The sequence below is a fragment of the Stegostoma tigrinum genome, chromosome 38 (genome assembly GCF_030684315.1).
Source record: "Stegostoma tigrinum isolate sSteTig4 chromosome 38, sSteTig4.hap1, whole genome shotgun sequence".
Lineage (NCBI taxonomy): Eukaryota > Metazoa > Chordata > Chondrichthyes > Orectolobiformes > Stegostomatidae > Stegostoma > Stegostoma tigrinum.
In genome coordinates, this window is record NC_081391.1 from 16,167,059 (window position 1) to 16,188,029 (window position 20,971).

The 20,971-nt window shown below is 40.5% G+C and overlaps 1 protein-coding gene across 3 annotated transcripts in view; it reads left to right on the forward strand.

Moving 5' to 3' along the window:
• pold1 (polymerase (DNA directed), delta 1, catalytic subunit) overlaps nucleotides 1-20,971 on the forward strand; it is a 140,512-nt gene that overhangs the window by 41,745 nt on the left and 77,796 nt on the right. For all 3 annotated transcript variants that reach the window (XM_048521169.2, XM_048521168.2, XM_048521167.1), the window contains exons 6-11: nucleotides 37-205; nucleotides 1,029-1,149; nucleotides 7,714-7,843; nucleotides 9,848-10,014; nucleotides 14,962-15,066; nucleotides 17,764-17,904. In XM_048521169.2, coding sequence (XP_048377126.1) covers nucleotides 37-205; nucleotides 1,029-1,149; nucleotides 7,714-7,843; nucleotides 9,848-10,014; nucleotides 14,962-15,066; nucleotides 17,764-17,904 — 833 coding nt within the window. The remainder of the gene's footprint in view (nucleotides 1-36; nucleotides 206-1,028; nucleotides 1,150-7,713; nucleotides 7,844-9,847; nucleotides 10,015-14,961; nucleotides 15,067-17,763; nucleotides 17,905-20,971) is intronic.

Genomic DNA, 20,971 nt, shown 5'->3' on the forward strand with positions numbered 1-20,971 from the left:
TTACGCTTTCAGTAAGTGAATGATGTGTAATTACAGATATGTACGGTTATGGAGGAAATACGAAGACACCATTTCTGAAGATTACGATGGCACTACCTCGTTTAATCGCTCCTGCTAAGCGCCTGCTGGAGCAAGGATTCCGCTTTGGATCAACTCCAATGTGTAATTATCAGTCATATGAGGCCAACATAGACTTTGAAATCAGGTATTTACTGTTCCTTTATGTTGAAACAATAGTATAATGAAAGGCTGGGATTTATGTAGCTTTTTTCACAACCATGAGACATCCTAAAGTGAGCATACCAGTGAAACACTTCTGAAATATAATCTTTGTTGTAATTTATGAAACATGGCAGGCAATTTGCATATAACAACCTCTCCCAAACAGCTGTAAAAATAAATAAATTGTTTTTGGTGGTATTATTAGCCGAAAAATAAACATTGACCAAGACACTAAGGAAACCTTCATTTCTCTTTTGAGTAGTGTAATTGAATCTTTTATGTCTACCTGAGAGGCCATGTGTGCTTTGCTTAATTGGCCCAACTGAAAGACACTACCTCAGGCAGGGATAGTACTCTCGAATACAACAACATGAACATCAGCCTAGATTATATGCTCATTTGTCTGGAGTGTGCTTGGAACCTGCAGACACCTTGTTCAGGTGACAATGTTACCAATTGAACAATGGCTAAGAAATGAATAGTCACCAGTTCATTTATCACCTGAAATTGTTCATTTATCAGTTTTTCAGAGGTATTGCTAAGAGGTATACCTGTTATACTCCACTTCTTTTGAAAGAAATATGAATGCCATTTGTTTTTACCACCATTGGTGGGCAAATGACATAGGACAAACATATCTGCTACAATTGAGTGAGGCTGTATTTAGTGTTCTACAGGCATGATGGTGTTTGGCAGAACTGGACAGGTTCTGCACTCAGTATGTGCTGATTTGCAGAAGATTAAAAAATTGAATGATTTTTGAGTACCTCTTGCATTTTTCTTCTGTCACTGCGATATTTTTGTAGATTCATGGTGGACAGTGATGTTGTTGGCTGCAACTGGATAGAACTACCAGCTGGAAAGTACTTGTTAAGAGAAGAACAAACAACCGGAAACTTGACAGCTACAAGGGACAGTCCTAGAAAGGTGTGTTTGGCCGAAGGGTAGTCAGTTTGAATTCTTGGAGCAGTGTAGAATGAAAATAATCTTTTACAAAAACTTGTGTTTTTCCTACAAGGTGCAGTAATTCCTGGAAGGTCAGAGCTTGATTGTCACCACCTGAACTCTTTTCTGAAATATTATTTTCCTAAGCTTTTTGGAGCAATGAGTAATGTATATCTTCTATCGTAAATATTTTAGAAATGCAGCATATTTTGAATGTAACTTAATAAGCATCTGCCTACCATTTGGCATCAGGCTAAACTGGCCAAATATTTCTGCATAATGATATTCGGAAGAACTTGCATTTATAAAACAGCTTTGGCCATCCCAAAGTACTTAAATCATAGTGGTAAACAGCACAGAAACAGACCTCTTGGTCCAACTCATCTATGCTGACCAAATATCCTGAATATATCTAGGCACGTTTGGCATTATTTGGCCCATATCCCTCTAAACCCATACTATTCATATACCGATCATGATGCCTCCATTGCTTTCTCTGGCCACTCAGGCCATGCACGTACCACCCTCTGTATGAAAAATTTGCCTCTTAGGCCCCTTTTCAGTCTTACCCCTGTCACATCAAACCTGTCCCCATGCCAGGGAGAAGATCTTCCCTGATTACCCTATCCGTGTCTCTCATAATTTTATATACTTCTATAAGGTCACTCTTCAGCCTCTGATGCTCCAGAGAAAATAGCTCTGGTCTGTTCAGCCTCCATATAGCTGAAACCCTCTAATCTTGGCAACATTCTTGTAAATCTTTTCTGAACCTTTTCAAGCTTCATAACATCCCTTCTATAGCAGAGAGACCAGAACTGCATACAGCATTCTGATAAATATATAAATTACGTATAAGCATCCTGGCTAGGTTGGGAATGTGGCAGCTCCCGTCACTGCAGCAAGATTCCACAAAAAGCAATGAAGTGCTTGATCAGATGTTCTGTTTTGGTTAAAGGATAAATTTATATTGACCGATTTTGCAATTGTACCTTGCGGTATCTTATATCCAATTTGAAATAGCAGACTAGCTATTAGTCTTTAGTACCTTATCTGAAAATTGGCACTTCAGACAGTGCACCACCACTCAATTCTGTATTGGAGCTTCATATTTAGTGTTCAGCTCTGTGTGGCGAACCTTGCTGCTACAACCTCCTGAAGTGAAAGGTGAGGATGTTGCTGTCGTGTCTAAGGCTGCAGTTAGATCTGATATTTTGGATACTAATAATGTGGACGTGGACAGGGGCTTGGTGAAATGGTCTTTCATCGTAATTCCCGAAGTCATAGATGTGGTATGATTGGCCTCAGATGTGAGGACTTGTGCAGCAAATAATTCACCACCTGTCCTCCATCAACAAAGCATTTGGCAATAGTGTGTACCAGCTACGTGATGCACAGCAGCAACTCTCCAAGGCTTGTTTGACAGTATCTTCCAAACTGGTGCTCTCTCTCACCTGAAAGAACAAGGACATCAGATCCACGGAAACACCACCATCCACAAATTTCTATCCAAGTCTGTCATGATCTTGACTTGGAGCTATATCATTGCTCTTTCACCGTTACTGGATCAAAATCCTAAGTCTCCCTTGTTAATGGCATTGTGGTTGTTCATATACCCAATGAACTATAGCAATTCAAGAGACAACGCGATATCACCTTCCTAAATGCAATGAGATACGGCATCGAACATTGGTCTAGCCAGTGAAATTGATGATCCTTTGGACGTATAATTTTTTAAAAATAGACCATATATCCCTTGAATCTGTTCTGCCACTGAGGAGACCTAGCTCCACATACCCACTTGTGCCCCATATCAGTTGATTAACAAAGATATATTCAGTTCCTATTTGAAATTAAAAATTGGCTTTGCATTAATTGCAGTTTTGGGAAGAAAGCTCAAAACTTCTGCCCTTTGTTAATAGAACTGTTCCATCGTTGGAAGGTCTGCATCATTTTTATGCCACCTCTCAAATCCAGCTTCTCTCTAATGTGCATAAACCTCAACCCTTTGATGCTAATGGATCTGATTTAGAATTGGTTCATTTCATTGGTGCAAACAGTCCTTTACAGACTCTCATAATTCAAGGAGGATAAACCAAGCTGTAGTACGTTGCTCCCGTCCCACATTTGCTTTCCTTTTCTTGTGTGTTGTCGCTTGCTCATGTTCTGTTTGGTTGTGTGATAATGGTTCAGTTACGGTCCTTGAAAATAGGTTTTTGCATATTTATGACAGCAGTTCAAACCGATTGTTGCTTAATGATGCTCTCCGCAACATTTTGTTTCATTCGCCTATTAAAATCCAAGCCTCATCTTGTGACCGGGACCAAAGCCTTTGTTATGAAGTCATGTTACAATGGTCACTTATTTTAAGAATACAAAGTGTGAAGCTGGATGAACACAGCAGGCCAAGCAGCATCTCAGGAGCACAAACGCTGATGTTTCGGGCCTAGACCCTTCATCCCATTATCACTTATTTTAAGAATAACTGGTTTTTATATGATATTATACAAAAGGTTGAGAGAGGTGTAATTCTATTTTAATTCCCTAGGTATGTTGTTTTCTGGAAATGCTGGGATACCTGCCCATATCATTCTCTCTCATCAAAAAGAGAAAGTACCAAGGTCAATCAGCAAGCCAATTCCAAAATACCGACCCTCCAATGAATGGTGTACAACATCAGCATCTGCAGAATTTTCTGTTTATTACTTGGTTTCCAGCGCCTGAAGTATTTTGCACTTTGCACCTTGTTTTATTTTGTCTTATAACTTGCAAAACTTTTAAATCATCTTATTTAGCAAAACAAGGCGTGGCTGACAGAGTGCTGCATTGTTTGCTGTTTTCCCACTTTTCCCCTTGCAGAAATGTTCATTCTCATTTGTGCTAATTTTCCTCTGGAACTTCACCTTGATGAATGATTGACCATATTCATGAGTAATGAACAATCATAGAGCTGTACAGCATGGAAACAGACCCTTTGGTCCAACTTGTCTGTATCAATTGTATATCTCTATCTGACCTAGTTCCATTTGCCCGCATTTGGCCCATATCCCTCTAAAACCTTCCTATTCATGTACCCATCCAGATGCCTTTTAAATATTGTAATTGTACCAACCTCTGCCACTTCCTCTGGCAGCTCATTCCTTACACACACACCATCTTCTGCCTGAGAAAGTTGTCCCCCAGATCCTTTTTGAATCTTTCCCTTCTCACCTTAAACTTTTGCCCTTTAGTTTCCTCCACCCTAGGAAAAAGACCTTGGCTATTCACCCTATCCATGCCCCTAATGATTTTATAAATCTCTATTAGGTCATTCCTTAGCCTCAGCCAACAGACTTTGTTATGGATTAAGACTGATAATGTTGCCAAGACAGAATGTTCAATATTGAAATGTTAAATGGGGGCAACAATTACAGGTTACATTGTACCGTGGCACCTTAGAAGATTAGTAGTGGAGAAGGATACCCTTCAGCCAGTCCCGTCACAAAAAAGTAACCCGACCTTCATTGCAAGCATTGTGTAAAGAGCTATTTGAACAAGCTATTATTCGAATGACTAGATGAACTGGAGCCAAAGGCTTGTCTGTTTAGATGGAGTTTTGGTGCAACAAGAAGTTGATTGGTCAATAGACTAGTAATCAGATGATAAAAGTCATTTGCCTGCCAACAGACAAGTAATTGTTTGTGCGGGAACTGAATAAATTGGTGCTGGAAACAAGATAGGGTGAAGTGTTCGATCTCCACTAATAGAGGAGCAGTCTGTCTGTTTTCTGCAGTCCAAACCCATTTTAACCATGGAGAACCAGTTCAGCTTTCTGTGAGCTGTTGCTGTAAGCTGTGACTTTTAATTGGTAAATCAGAAACCATTTATAAGTGAATCAGCCAGCCTGTGCCTCTTGCAAATTTTAACTGGTTCGTATGAGGTGACCGTACAGAGGTTTATGAAATCATGAGGATCAAAGATATCATTGATGGCAAACTGTTTTGACTATATAGAATGTAAAAACAGAATCCCATTCTGTTCGCCCCTGTTGTTCATTTCCCATATCAGTAATGATCCAGACTCCCAACTCCATCCTTGACCTCTATTGTTGATGTTACTTTTTCGAGAGGAAATGCTGGAGGTTTTGGAAAACATAAAGGTGGACAAATCTCCAGGATCTGAAAAACATGTATCTTATAATGTTGTAGGAAGTTAGGAAAGAAATTGCGATATCCCTGGCAGAAACTTTTGTATCAACTGTAACCACGGGTGTGATACCGGATGATTGAAGAGTGGCTAATGTTGTGCCTTTGTGAGGAAAGCTGTAAGGAGAAGCCTGGGAACTATAGACCTGTGAGTCTAATGTCAGTGGTGGGTAAGTTATTGCACATGATTCTGTAAACAGGATTTGTATGCATTTTGAGAGGCAATGACTGGTGAAGGATAGTCAGCATGGCTTCGTGTATGGGAAATCATTTCTCATAAACTTAACTGAGTTTTTCTTTGAGGAAGTAACCAAAAAGATTGTTGACAACAGAACAGTAGACATTATTTATGTGGACTTTAGTAAAGCCTTTGACAAGGTTCTGCATAGTAGACAAATTAATAAATTTAGATCACATGGAATTCAGGGGGAGTTTGCCAATTGGGTACAAAATTAGCTTTGCGGTAGGAGGCAGAGGGTGGTTGTGGAGAGTTGTTTTTTGGAATGGAGGCTTGTGACCAGCAGTGTTCCAAGGGATTGGTACTGGGTCCACTTTTGTTTGTCATTTATATGAACGATTTGAACGAGAATATAGGAAGCGTGGTTAGTAAGTTTGCAGATGACACCAAAATTGGTGATATAGTGGACAGTGAAGAGGGTTGTCTAAGATGACAAGGAGATCTTGATCAGTTGGGTCAATGGGCCAAGGAGTGGTAGGTGGAGCATACTTTTGTAAATGTGAGGTATTGCATTTTCGTTAAACAAACAAGGGAAGGATTTGTACAATTAATGTTAGGGCACTGGGTGTTGTTGTAGATTAGAGAGATCGAAGGGTTCAGGTACATAATTCTTTGAAATTTGCATCACAGGTAGGTGGGGTGGTTAAGAAGGTGTTTGACACGCTTGCCATCTTGCTCAGACCTTTGAGTATGGGAGTTGGGATGTCACGATGAGGTTGTATAGGATGGGGGTGAGGTTTTATTCTGGAGTAGTATGGAGTTCTGGTTGCCCTGCTATAGGAAGGATATTATCAAATTCAGCACAGTTTAGAGAAGATTTACTGATGTGACCAGAAATGGGGTGTTTGAGTTATAAGATCAGGCTGGGGCTTTTTTAACTGGAGCATTGGAAATGACCTTGCAGAGGCTTATGAAATCCTGAGGGGCAAAGATAAGGTGAATAGCAAGGATCTATTCCCTATGGTGGGTGAATTCAAAACTAGTGGTCATATTTTTAAGTTGAGAGGAGAAAGTTTTAAAAAGGACATGAGAGACAATGTTTTTACACTGTGTGTGTGTATGGAATAAACTGCCAGGCAAAGTGTTGGATGCAAGTATAATTACAACATTTAAAAGACATTTGAATAGGAATGGTTTGGAGGGATATGGTCCAAACTTAGGTAAATGGATCTAGTTTAGTTTGGGAACATGGTCAGTGTAGATTAGTTGAACCGTAGGGTCTGTTTCCAGGCTAGTGCCTCCTAATTTCTTTTTGCTATTCACAGCCTGTTCCTCATATCGTGTGGTCTTTATGAGATTGGTGGATGACCTACTTGTTACCTGCGTGGAACATTGAGGGGATGTGATGATGTAATGGTATTATTGCTAGACTAGTACTGTAGAGAGCCAGGTAATGTTCAAAACCCACCACTGCAGAATTTGAAGTCAATAACTAAAATCTGGAATTAAGTGTCTAATGATGGCCATGAAACCATTGTCAATTATTGTGAAAAACCCATCTGGTACAGTAAAATCATTTAGGAAACTACCATCTTTACCTAGTTTTTGCCTACATTTGACTCCAGAGCAACAACAATGTGGTTGAATCTGAATTCGGGTTGAGGATGAGCAACAAAGAAGGTTATCTAAGACTGCACTGGCCTGGCCAGTGATACCCACCTTGTGTGAACGAATTTTTAAAAAATCCTTACTGTAATGTGGCTGTAGTTTAGAAGGCTTGTTGGCTGTGGTGTGCATTTGCTGAATGTGTAAGGTAAATTTGTTATCAGATCAAACCTGTGATCATTGGCTCAATGCACAAGAGCAGCAGGTGTATGGGAACATCACTTCCAAAGTTTCTCATCAGGCTCTGTCCACGCACATGTTACCCCAACTTGCAAATGTATTGCTGTTCCTACACTGTCACTGAATCAAATGCTAGAACTTTGGACCAAACATCACCATGTGGACTGCAGTTGTTTAAAGAAGGTATCAGCCTCTCAATACCTTTGTGGCAGTTCAGCATGGGTAGCCAATACTGGCTTTGGCAGTGACTCCTGAATCCTGAAGTTAAGTTCTCAGGAAATATTGCACATTGAGCATCATGTTTATAAATTGAATAGTTTTTATTTCTGCTATACCACATAGGTAACACTGGCGCAGATTGAGGTGGATGTTGCCTGGACGGACTTCATCAGTCACCCCGCTGAAGGAGAATGGCAGAAAATCCCTCCACTTCGGGTGTTGAGTTTTGACATAGAGTGTGCCGGCAGGAAGGGTACGTTTAATAAAATGTACAAGAAAGTTTTTAAAATTTTGTTTAGAAGCTCATTTAAAATGATTTCCAAGATTGGGATCAGCGTGAAAACAGTGTATTTTGTCCACGTGCTAAAATGAACTTATTCGTGAAAAAAATGCCATACATATGTCTTGAAATGTGCTTTACCCCTGAATTTCCTTCCCTTGTTTCATACTGTCCTGTGTGTCAGTGGTCCACGAGTGCTGATGTGACCTTCCTTTGTGTGTAAACCAAGGCATTGAATGCTGGAAGGTGCACTGTATTGTTGGGAGAGTCGGAAGCTTTCTGAAGCCCATACCCACCTTATGTTTACTAAAGTGCAGTTTGCAGCATAGGTGAGAAATGGGAGTCTTAACTGATTTTTCATTCCCAGTTGGCCCAGATCTAGTGCCAGTGTGACCAGTTGTAGTCCTTCATCCCTATCTGTGAACACCATCCTGACAAGATCCACTCACTCAGCGCATACTTGGTCTGAACCTGAGAGAATCTGATCTGTCTGACTAAGTACTTTCAAAAACACACTTGAATGACAGAGAAAAAGAAGGTCAGGTGGTGGAATTAAACCCATTGTCCCAGTAACTTTTAAAATTTCTACAACAAAGAACTGGCACAGACACACTGGGCTGAATAAACTGTTTGTGCCTTTAACAAGAAATACTCTTTTATGAGTAGAACAGAGACTTTGTTTGATATGCAGCAAGAAGAAAAAAAATTTGCATGAAGAGAGTCTGTCTCTCTTGAGAAGTTTGTTTTGTGTTCATATGGATTGCTTCTGTTATGTGCAACTTTCCCTAATTTAAAAGAAGTGTAAAATGGTTCTTGTGTTAGAAAGGGACAAAATAAAAGGTAAAAGGTGGGAAGCTTAAAAAATTGGAGTTATAGAACATAGAACAGTGCAGCACAGTACAGGCCCTTTGACCCATGATGTTGTGCCAAACTTTCACCCTAATCCTAAAGCCTATCTAACCTCCACCCCTACCTTATACTGTAATCCATATGCCTATCTAATAGCCACTTAAATGCCCCTAATGAGGCTGACTCTATTACCCTTTCCGGCAATGCATTCCACGTCCCTACCACACCCTGAGTTAAGAACCTTCCTGTGATGTCTCCCCTATATCTACCTCCACTCACTTTAAAAAATTTATCTCCAATCTCTTCCATGGATCCTTTTTCAATTTTCTGTGGTCCCTGTGTGATGTGGACCACAGTATAGCTGATGGGGAAAATCATTTGATTTTCTCCCAAGCATTTGCCAGCGCATTGATGCACTGACTGGACAAATCAGTGTGAGTAAACTTGCTTGAAGGCTGATCCCTTATCCATCAGGCAGAATCTTTCAATAATAGTAGAAGGATTTTTATTTATATTTGGACTGTCAGGGGAATAACTGTGATGTGGGGATATGATAGGAAAGTGCTGAGATCAAAGTTTTGGCATCGCCTCTTGAGTGTTGGAGCAGGCCTGAGAAGGCGTATGATCTGCAACTCTTGTAATGCAGTTGCATCTCTGCATGAGCAAAAAGTCCTCAAAAGTGACGTCCAGAAAGGAACGTGTTTCAGCTATCTGATTTGAGCTGAAAAGTTATTTCATTTCTCGGGAGGAAAGGTGAAGACAGCGGAAGGATCTTGGATATGGTTGGATGACAGATATCTCAGGTTTTGGGCAGCCAGGTCTCAGAGGATGCGAGAGTGTAATTCAGTTCAGGCTAGTGTGCATACCTTATCAGTGAATCTTTTGAGAGTTGTAGCTACAAGCAGAAATAGCCTCTCCATCGCACCACTCTCCATCACTATACTGCTGTTCCATCTCTTGAAGCGCATAGTCAGGTAATTTGTGAGAATCCAAGAAAAATTTAAGGACCTATTAAGAAAATACATGCCTTGCAGATTGAATTCCTTGCTCTGTTTCTCTTTATGGATTTAATAAGAAACAAGAAATAATATTGTTGTTCATGTTTAAATTTTTGCTTGTTTTTTTAAGGTGTTTTTCCAGAAGCTGACAAAGACCCTGTAATACAGATTGCTAACATGATGCTGCGACAGGGCGAAAAGGATCCCTTCATCCGTAATGTCTTCACCCTTTGGCCTTGTGCTAGCATTGTAGGGTCACAGGTCCTGTGCTTTGAGAAGGAGAATGAGCTGCTAAAGGTATTGGTACTGAGGTGAAAGAATGTGGGGCTTATGTACTTGTGCAGCATCAGGATTGGAGAACTCAGTCTTTGAAGAGTTTTGTTCAGATTTTACATTTCTGTGATGCATTTGTTTCTTTTGGGCCGGGCCCCAAATGGAGTTTCCCCTCTTGAAGATTGAGTTCCTGCTTGCTTCAAACTATTACTGCTGAAATCATGAAGTAACTCTCACCGAACTGCTGTAAATTTAAGTATATAAACAAATGGCACACTTTTTTGGTTTAATTATTTCCACTTTTCCTGCAAAGGCCTTGACTTTCACTGTAGCACAGTTTCCAAAGCATCAGTTAAACTGTACTGTCCTAGCAGCCATTATTATTACGAGTTATCATAGTCCACTTAGCTACCTCACGTCATCTTATGATCACATGTAGACTTTCCAGCAGATGTCACTGGCTAGCAGTATGAATTCCTAGCAGCATTTTCTCTGAAAGGATAAGTAGATTGATACTTGCATTATTATGGTGCCTCATCATATTCCAAAGTGATTAACTTTTGAATTGCAGCAACTAACATAGAGTCATAAAGTTTTACAGCGTGGAAAGAGATCCTTTGGTTCACTGTACCTGTATCAGTCATCAAGGACCTATCTACTTTTGTCCCATTTTCCAGCACTTTGACTGGAGCCTTGTATGCCATGGCTCCTCAAGAGATCATCTAATTACTTATTAAATGTCCCAACATCCCTTCATTTGTTGGGTTCCAGGAACCCACCACCTTTCTTCCTTATATCATTTCTAAATCACCTCCCTTTACCTTCAGTCTGTGCATCCTATTCATTGTTTGCTTTATGAATGGAAAAAGTTTATTCTTATCTATTGCATCTGTGCCCTGGGCAGAACAGCTTCCATAGACAGCAATGAGATAATTATCAGATTTGTTTTGTGAAGTGACTGAGACTTAAATCTTGCAACACTGGGGAGAAGTCCCCTGCTCTTCTTTGAACACAGTGAGATATATTATTGGAATACTGAGGAATCTTTTACATCTAGCAGACAGTGGCTTCAATTTGGCCCATTATCCAGAAAGCCATACCTCTAACAATGCAGCCTGTCCTCAACACTGGACAGGTCTGTTCGCCTGAATTCTGTGCTCAGGTCATTGGACTGAGACTTAAACCCACAACCTTAAGCCTGTAACAAGAATGAGTTATCACGCTGACACTCTAAAGAGCAGAGCAGTTATAGCTAATCTAGAAAAGCTGTGTGTTGAACCTGGTATTTGAGTGTTAATACTGTAGCTGGTGATGTCTTTACCTTCAAAGCCTTGAGATGGTAGTGGATGGTGGGGACTCGCACGTTTTGCTCTTTTTAACTTTTGTACTGTCCTGCAGTATGAGATTTGCACTTAAAGTTTTCTTGATAACGCTTATTTTTTAAAATTGTAATGATGGAGAACAGATTAGTCCCCCAAGAGACAGATTTTAATGGTGAGCATTCTTGAACAAAGAGATAAATTTATGTAAAAATACTTTTTTATTTTTGCGGTTTTGTGTCTCAAATTGCTCTACTTTTAGATCTAACCAGCCAGTATGATAATCAGTCATAATTACTTGATGGGGGAGGTGTTCTATGCTTCAGTGAGTGTACACAACCTCACCCTTGGCACTTTTGTTCCATTTGGGGGAGGGGGGAAAAACTGGCCTCTTTCTTGGTGGTCAGTATATTTTTGTTTCTGTGACTTTTTCTTGCTTCAGAATGCATGTTACTATAATTAACAACTGAAAGAACTGCGGATGCTGTAAATCAGGAACAAAAACAATGTTGCTGGAAATGCTCAGCAGGTCTGGCAGCATCTGTGAAGGAAAAAACAGAGTTAATGTTTCAGGTCTGATGACCCTTCCTCAGAACTGATAGTAGGTGGGAAAACGTCAGTTTATATGCAGAAAATTGGGTCGTGAGTGGGGTAGGGAGTAAACGATAGGATAGAGGCCAAAGAACGTGAAAGACAATTGGACAGACAAAGGAATTGCTAATGATTCGGCTGGGAGGGTGAGTAGTTGTGACTGGGGACTGTTGGTTACTAGCTGTAGGGGGTGTGTAATGGCAGGCTATGTGGTAATATAGTAGCTGTAGCTGTGGACCAACAATCCAGAGAATGTGAATTCAAATCTCGCCCTGGCAAGTAGTGAAATTGAATTCAGTAGATCGAGTAAATTGTGTTCCATCACTGCAAGTAAAATGTGACCATGAAGGTTGTTGGATTCTTCACGAATTTTCTTCAAGGAAGGAAATCTTCCATCCGTGTTGGGTTTCACCTGCACATGGACACTATCTAATCTACACACTCAACTGCTGAACTGGCCTCATAAACACTTTAGTAAAGTATAGGCAATAAATGTAACCATAGATAACAAGGTGTAGAGCTGGATGAACACAGCAGGCCAAGCGGCATCAGAGGAGCAGGGAAGCTGACGTTTCAGGCCTAGACCCTTCTTCAGAAAATGTAACCTTGCTCATTTTGGCTATCTTTAGGTGTAAAATCACAAAATGGAGAAGAATAATTTTGAAGCTATGGCTTCACCACTAGCAACTTGTTTTCTTACAGTTTCCATAATAATCTGCACAGCTTCTAACATTGTAGAAATTCATATTGATTCCAAAGGCAAGGCAGGTTAGTGAACTCATTACTTTTTCTATGGAGACGAGAACTGACTTTGAGGTCTAATTAAGAATAAGTAAAGTTTACAATGTAAGTGTTGTTCTTCCACTTAAATTTGAATCAAGAATTACTCGAATGACTTAACTACTGAACATCATTTGGTGTGATGCAGAACTAAACAAGTTCCAGTTTCACCTGGCTTGAATTCAGGTGGGTTGGGGAGATAAAGAGGCTTTCTACTTCTGCTCACTGTCCTTTGGCATCTGTTGGAAGTTACCACACTTTACTGCCGGAGTGAAAGGTTATGCTCAGGGTTGTTAACTTTAGATTTGATCTTTTTTTTGATTAGATTCCCTACAGTGTGGAAACAGGCCCTTCGGTCCAATAAGTCCACATTGCCTCTTGAAGCATCCCACCCAGACCCATTTCCCCCTATAAACCCACATGCCCCTGAACACTACGGGCAATCTAGCATGGCCAATCCACCTAGCCTGCACATCTTTGGACTGTGGGAGGAAACCCATGCAGATGCTGGGAGAATGTGCAAACTCCACACAGACAGTCGCCCGAGGAATCCAACCCAGGTCCCTGGCGCTGTGAGGCTGCAGTGCTAGCCACTGAGCCACCGTGTCGCCCAAACGTTAGCAACTCCTTTGTGGTTAGAAGCTTGCTGTTCCTTGTTCAGACTTCTCTGCAGGAGTAAGCTACTACGTTGCTGGTTGGTTCCTCTGGATCCAAATGCCAGCACTGTGGTAATTGAGAATGTGGAACTTGCTGCCACATAGAGTGATTGAGGTGAATGGCATAGCTGTCTTTAAGGGGAAGCGGGATAAACACTGGGAGATAAGAAAAGAAGGTTAATGCTGTTATGGTGAGTTCAAGTAGTGTGGGAGTTGGTTTATTTGGAGTCTAAACTGACATGGACCAGTCAGTTACCATTAGGTTTCATGGCATGTTTCTGACTTGTGAAATTCTATGTAAAACAAGAATATATTAAAAAAACGTAATTTAACCAGAAGTTTTATAATTACTGCCTGCTTCATGGTCTTTCATTTGTTAACCTGATAGGTTATTTTCACTGTGAGGTCACTTTAGCGTTACTATACAGTACCATGCTTTAGTGGGTTTGAGCTATTTTCTCTGTTCAGTTCTGTTCGGCTCCAGGGACACCACTTCTTCCCCAGCTGAGAAACAGTTCAGCAAGAAGACCTGTGCTGTGCAAGTCAGGTGGTTTGATGACTCTGTCTGTCCCTGACCTTCCTGTTGATTGAAATCTCCTGTTTAAAAAATTGTACCCACGTGCTAACACAAAATAGCACCGTACTTTTGAAATGACTTTTCAATATCACCAGCCTCCGCAGTGATCCGTCCAGATGTGTATCTGGTGCCTTTCGTCATTTGAGATAACAGTTTTAAATAGAGACCATACTGCATTCATAAAGCAGCACAAATGACTCAAATTCCTGAATGCTTTTGTAATAACAGTCATGTGTATTTCTCTATATTTGACTAGTTGACCTATAATCCAGTACAATTTGGCATGGAAAGGGTCACATACATGCTGTGACATGGACTAGTTGTTGACCTCAACCTTGCTATCAGTGGTAGCCTGCAGAACACAACCTTCAGTGAGTTGTTGTCATGTACAACAAAGGCAGAAAATGCTAGAAAGACTGAACAAGAATAGGAACATTAGTGGACCATTAAACTCCTCGAGCCTTTAGCATTGTTTAGCTGAATTAGATCGTGACTGATCTGTTTCTAAATTCTACTCACCTATTTTAGTTCCATATCCTTTTCATAACTAAACAAAAAACCTCTTGATCTCAGTTGTGAAATATCCAAACAGCCACCCTCAACCCAGTCAACCTTAACAGCATTTTGGGGAAGAGTCCTGAGCATTTCCTGAAACATTAATTGGTTTCTCTCTTCTCCACATGTGTTCTGCTTGATTTTTGGTATTTTGAATACATTGTTTTTGTTTCACAAATTCTAGTATGTACAATCTTTTGTTTTACAGAAGATTACGGAAGAAAAAAAAACTCAACATTTTAGGTAGCGTATGGGAAGAGAGAAAAACAGTGCTTTGGTGAAAGGTCATAGACCTGAAATGTAAATTCTCTTCTCTCCACATAGATGCTTAGCCAACGTGCCGAGTTTTTCCCAAGATTTTCTATTTTTATTTCATATTTACAGCATCTGTAGTATTCTGCTGTTTGATTATTCTCTGTTGGTTTTGCAGTTTGGAATAATTGTTATTTATGTATATGTTACAAAAGCTTATTAAAATTAACAATCTTTCTAGGCTTGGTCAGAGTTTATCAGAGTGGCTGACCCTGACATAATTACTGGATACAACATTCAAAACTTTGACTTACCTTATCTGATTAACCGGGCGCAAGCACTCAAGGTAAATATAACAGTCCATTATAGACAAATTTACTGTTTTTGTTTGTTTGTAGGGGTTTCAAGTGAGAATCTTATATAAACGTTTTGATTTTGCATTTGCAAGTCAGGCTTTCTTGGTTTTGTAACAATTGTTGTTTCACATCCGATACTTCTGCAGTGCTGCCACTTGGATAAGGGAGTTGAATATAGCCATTGAAAATAGACTTTTCGGAGCCTGGCTGAAATAAATACAAATGTAAATGATATTTGATATAACTTCAATATTGAAAGTTGGAATTGATCACTGTTGTTCATGGGATTACTGATTGACAATGTTGAAAGTTCTGTTTTCTTGCTCTGCAAGTTCTTCTCCCTTGCTTAACTTTAAAAGGTGTATACCTTTGCTAACATTTGTTAGATGAGTTACAGTGCAATGAGATGTTCTTTGATTCTAAGGCTACTCAGTAAACTTGACATTGCTTGTATATAGTGGAATTTTTTTCTGTAATTGTTTCCAATCATAATGTAATGAAGGTATCAAATGGGAAGAAAGTTGAAGACCTGTTTAGGAGTAGTCATTGTTTGTTAGTTATATCTTCTTAGACCAGTGACACTTTCTCAAGGCATTAAACGAGCTCTGAGATAAGTAATTTAGGGATAAACTGGATAAACGCATAAGGAAACAGGTGTAGGAAAGTATACTGATCGGCTTAGAGGAGGTAACAAGGACAGAGTGGAGTGCAAACACCAGTGTGCAACAGGTGGGCTATGTGACCACTTCTGTGCGGTATATTTCATGTAAACGTGAAGGCCTCCGTTTTCTTTCTCCAACCTCTGGATGGTTGAGAGAGGATAGTCACCTAAGTCTCTGCCATTGTTATTCTTAAAAAAAAACTACGAACAATTCTTTGAAGACTATGGGTGCGATCTCCTGAAATGTACCACGGTGGAGAAAATGGAGAGGCTGGGATTGCTCTCCTTAGAACAGAGGAAGTTAAGAGGAGATTTGAAAGAAGTGCTCCAAGTCCTGAGGGGTTTCAAAAAGAATAAATGTGGAGAGGCCATTTCTAGTAGCAGTAGGTTTGATAACTGGAATAGACAAAAATACTTACTTCCAAAAGTACCCAATAATGTGAGCAAACTTTTTGTACCTGGCTACTTGGTGTGATCTGGAATGCACTGTCTGAAAGGATGTTAGAAGCACGTTCACAAGAGCATTCAATAAAATTTTGTGAAAATAATTGCAGGATCATACGGATAGAGCACTTTACTAAAGAGCTGGCCATGCACTTTGGGTTGAATCATAGTTTTCTGTGTTGAATCATGCTGTGAGTCTATAGAAATGACTGTCCAACCAGGTGAATCTTGTCTTTTGACTGGATTTTTGATGTCTTTTTAGATAAAGATTAGAAATTTAGTGGATGTGCCACCAGGTAGGTTAGACAGCAATGAATCAGTAGGCTGCTGGCTAATCCAAATGGCTAATTCTGAGCAGAGTTCATCTTTTGATCTTTTGATCTTTAAGGATGACCTCAAAAGTAGTATTGCTAATATGGTATCCCTGAATTGAAATTACACAGGTCTTGTATAGTTCCGCTATGTTAAGCCATTCCAATGTCCTTCACCAAAATTTATTTTGTAAGGAAAGAAAGTGAAGAGGTGAAACATTTCTGTTGCATGCTAAATTGTTTTCTTGCTGTCTCTGAGGCCAGTCTGATTGCAATTGGAAGAACAAAACTTTTAGTCTTAGAATAACAGGATTCAGTCATTGGGCAATTGGTTAAAATCTAACATTAATGATTGGGGCAATAAAAGTGAATGTAATATATCCGGATTTGCAGATGGCACTAAGCTGGTTGCCAGCATGTTCTGTGAGGAGCATGCTTAGAGGCTGCAAAGTGACTTGGTCAAATTGGCTGAGTGGGCAAATACTTGGTAAATGCAATATAATGTGGAGAAATGTGAGGTTTAGGAGAAGGAGAGGTGCAACACTACCTGGATGTCATGGTAGGACAGTCACTGAAGGGAGGCATGCAGGTACAGCAGGCATTGAAGAAAACCAATGGTATGCTGGCCTTCATGTGGATTTGAATAGATTTGGCTTTCAGAAAAAGGATGTCTGGCTGCAGTGATACAGGCCTTACCTTCGGTATTCTGTGCAGTTTTGGTTTCCTAGTTTGAGGAGGGACATTCTTGCTAATGAGGGAATCCAGTGAAGGTTCACCAGAGTGATTCCTGGGATGGCAGGGCTGACAGATGAAGCAAGACTGGATCGATTGGGCTTATACTTGCTGGAATTTAGAAGAATGAGGAGGGATCTCATAGAAACATACAAATGCCTGATGGGAATGAATGTTGTGATGTTGGGGAAGTCCAGAACTTTGGGATCACAGCCTAAGAACGAGAGGTAGGCTATTCAGGGATGGAATTCTCCCCCACAGGAAGCTGTTGGGTCGGTTCATTAGACATTTTCAAGCGGTAGCTTGACGTGGCCCTACTGGCTATAGGAATCCAAGGGGTATGGAGAGAAAGTGAGATTGCATGATCATCCATGATCATATTCAGTGGTGGCTCAAAGGGCTGAATGGCCTGCAACTATTTTCTATGTTTCTAACTGCCCACAGTAAAGAATGCAAATGCACCGATACTGTTCATTTGTCTATCCTTTATGAATTACAGCCATCTTGAAACAATAAGACTAACTTACATAATTTTTCAGGTGACGACTTTTCCATTCCTGGGTCGTATTCCCACCATTAAGTCTGTAATCCGGGATTCCTCATTTCAATCCCGGCAGATGGGCCGCAGAGAACATAAAGTGATCAATATTGAGGGAAGAGTACAGTTTGATCTCCTGCAGGTGTGTAAAACTACTAAGTGAATGGATTTTGCAGCATTAATCATCGTGACAAATCCACTTCCACGATAAATTGTGATTATTAATAATTTATTTGTTTGCCTGCTGTTGAGATACTAGATTTAGCATGACAATAGACAACAGACAATAGGTGCTGGAGTAGGCCATTTGGCCCTTTGAGCCAGCACCACCATTCATTATGATCATGGCTGATCATACACAATCGGTATCCTGTTCCTGCCTTATCCCCATAACCCTTGACTCCACTATCTTTAAGAGCTCTGCCTATCTCTTTCTTGAAAGCATCCAGGGAGTTGGCCTCCACTGCCTTCTGGGGCAGAGCATTCCGTATATCCACCACGCTCTGGGTGAAGACGTTTTTCCTCAACTCTGTTCTAAATGGCCTACCCCTTATTTTTAAATTGTGTCCTCTGGTCTTGGACTCACCCATCAGCGGAAACATGCTTCCTGCCTCCAGAGTGTCCAATCCCTTAATAATCTTATACGTCTCAATCAGGTCCCCTCTCATCCTTCTAAACTCAAGAGTATACAAGCCGAGTCGCTCCAATCTTTCAACATATGATAGTCCCGCCATTCCGGGAATTGACCTTGTGAACCTATGCTGCACTCCCTCAATAGCAAGAATGTCCTTCCTCAAATTGGGAGACCAAAACTGCACACGATACTCCAGGTGCAGTCTCACCAGGGCCCTGTACAGCTGCAGAAGGACCTCTTTGCTCCTATATTCAATTCCTCTTGATATGAAGGCCAGCATGCCATTAGCTTTCTTCACTACCTGCTGTACCTGCATGCTTGCTTTCATTGACTGATGTACAAGAACACCTAGATCTCGTTGTGCTTCCCCTTTACCTAACTTGACTCCAATGAGATAGTAATCTGCCTTCCTGTTCTTGCCACCAAAGTGTATAACCACACATTTATCCACATTAAACTGCATCTGCCATGCATCCGTCCACTCACCTCGCCTGTCCAAGTCACCCTGTATTCTAATAACCTCCTCCTCACATTTCACTGCCACCCAGCTTTGTGTCATCAGCAAATTTGCTAATATTACTTGTAATGCCCTCGTCTATATCATTAATATATATTGTAAACAGATGCGGTCCCAGCACCGAACCTTGTGGTACCCCACTGGTCACCGCCTGCCATTCCGAAAGGGACCCGTTTATCGCTACGCTTTGCTTCCTGTCAGCCTGCCAATTTTCAATCCAAGTCAGTATTTTCCCCCCAATACCATGTGCCCTAATTTCGTTCACCAATCTCCTATGCGGGACTTTATCAAAGGCTTTCTGAAAGTCCAGGTACATTACATCCACTGGCTCTCCCTTATCCATCTTCATGGATACATCCTCAAAAAATTCCGGAAGATTAGTCAAGCACGATTTCCCCTTCGTAAATCTATGCTGACTCTGACCTATTCTGTTACTACTATCCAAATGAGTCGTAATTTCATCTTTTATAATTGATTCCAGCATCTTTCCCACCACTGACGTCAGGCTAACCGGTCTGTAATTTCCTGTTTTCTCTCTCCCTACTTTCTTGAAAAGTGGGACAACATTAGCCACCCTCCAATCTGCAGGAACTGATCTTGAATCTATAGAACCTTGGAAAATAATTACCAACGCGTCCACAATTTCTAGAGCCACCTTAAGTACCCTGGGATGCAGACCATCAGGTCCCGGGGACTTATCAGCCTTCAGACCTAACAGTCTATCCAACACCATTTCCTGCCTAATATAAATACCCTTCAGTTCGTCCATTACTCTCGGTCCTTTAGCCACTACTGCATCTGTGAGATTGCTTGTGTCTTCCCTAGTGAAGACAGATCCAAAGTACCTATTCAACTCATCTGCCATTTCCTTGTTCCCCATAATAAATTCACCCGTTTCGGACTTCAAGGGCCCAATTTTAGTCGTAACCATTTTTTTTCTTTTCACGTACCTAAAAAAGCTTTTACTATCCTCCTTTATATTTTTGGCCAGTTTTCCTTCATAGCTCATTTTTTCTCTGTGTATTGCCTTTTTAGTTATCCGCTGTTGCTCTTTAATGGACTTTTCTAAGGAGATCACTGGCGTGCTAAGTGAGTTCCTTCTACATGGACTTCCAGAAAAGATTTGACAACAATAGCATTTCAGAACAACATTGAGAGAACGTTGAATTCAAGGCATCTATGTGATCTGAATTTGATAGTTGGTTGTGGGCTGGGAGATAGAGTGTCAGTTAAATGTTTTTTGATTGGTAGCATGAGATAAGCCATGTTCTCCAGAAACCTGTATTGGTGCCACAAGCTTTTCACCATACTAATGACAAGGATGAAGGAATATATAATCACATGTCCCAAGTTTGCAGATAACTCTAATCATTTGAGGTATGATAAATGTGTGGATTTGAGAAGGAAATTAGAAAGGGACAAAGATAGAGTGAATAGGCAAACTGTAACAGAAGTAGTACAATGCGGGGAAGTACAAGGTCATCCACTTGTCTTTAAGCAAGAAAAATGGGAATATTTTCTTAATAGTGCAAGACTAGAAGTTCTGGAGAAATAAACAAAGGAGACAGATTCCAAAAATAATCAATAGTTGTTGGATTGTTGGCCTTTATTTCAAAGAAATTGTAGTTCAAAAGTGAGGAACTGATGCTTCAGAGCCTTGGCTTATACTCTACCTGTGTGTGGAATTGGGGACAAGAAATAGGAAAGGCGGCGAATACAGTTTCACCAGAATTATGCCTTAGTCTAAAAAACATTACATCGCGGTCACGTAGCATAAATGTCGACCCTTGAATACAGGCAATTATATGGTGGTCCACTCAAGGAGTTTAAAGTAATTGCTAGATTCAGCAGGGGAGCTGTTCCCTTTTAGGGCAATGATCTCCTCTTGAGACAAGACCATTGAGCAATTGTGATGCAGTTTCTCTGGCACTTTTAATTCCAGAGCAGACTTGAGAATCTGAATGGCCTGTTCCCTGCTTTTAAAAGCAGTACAGGGCCTATAATCTACAGACACTTCAGTGCACTGTTGACAGTGCTGCATTGTTGAAGGTAGCATCT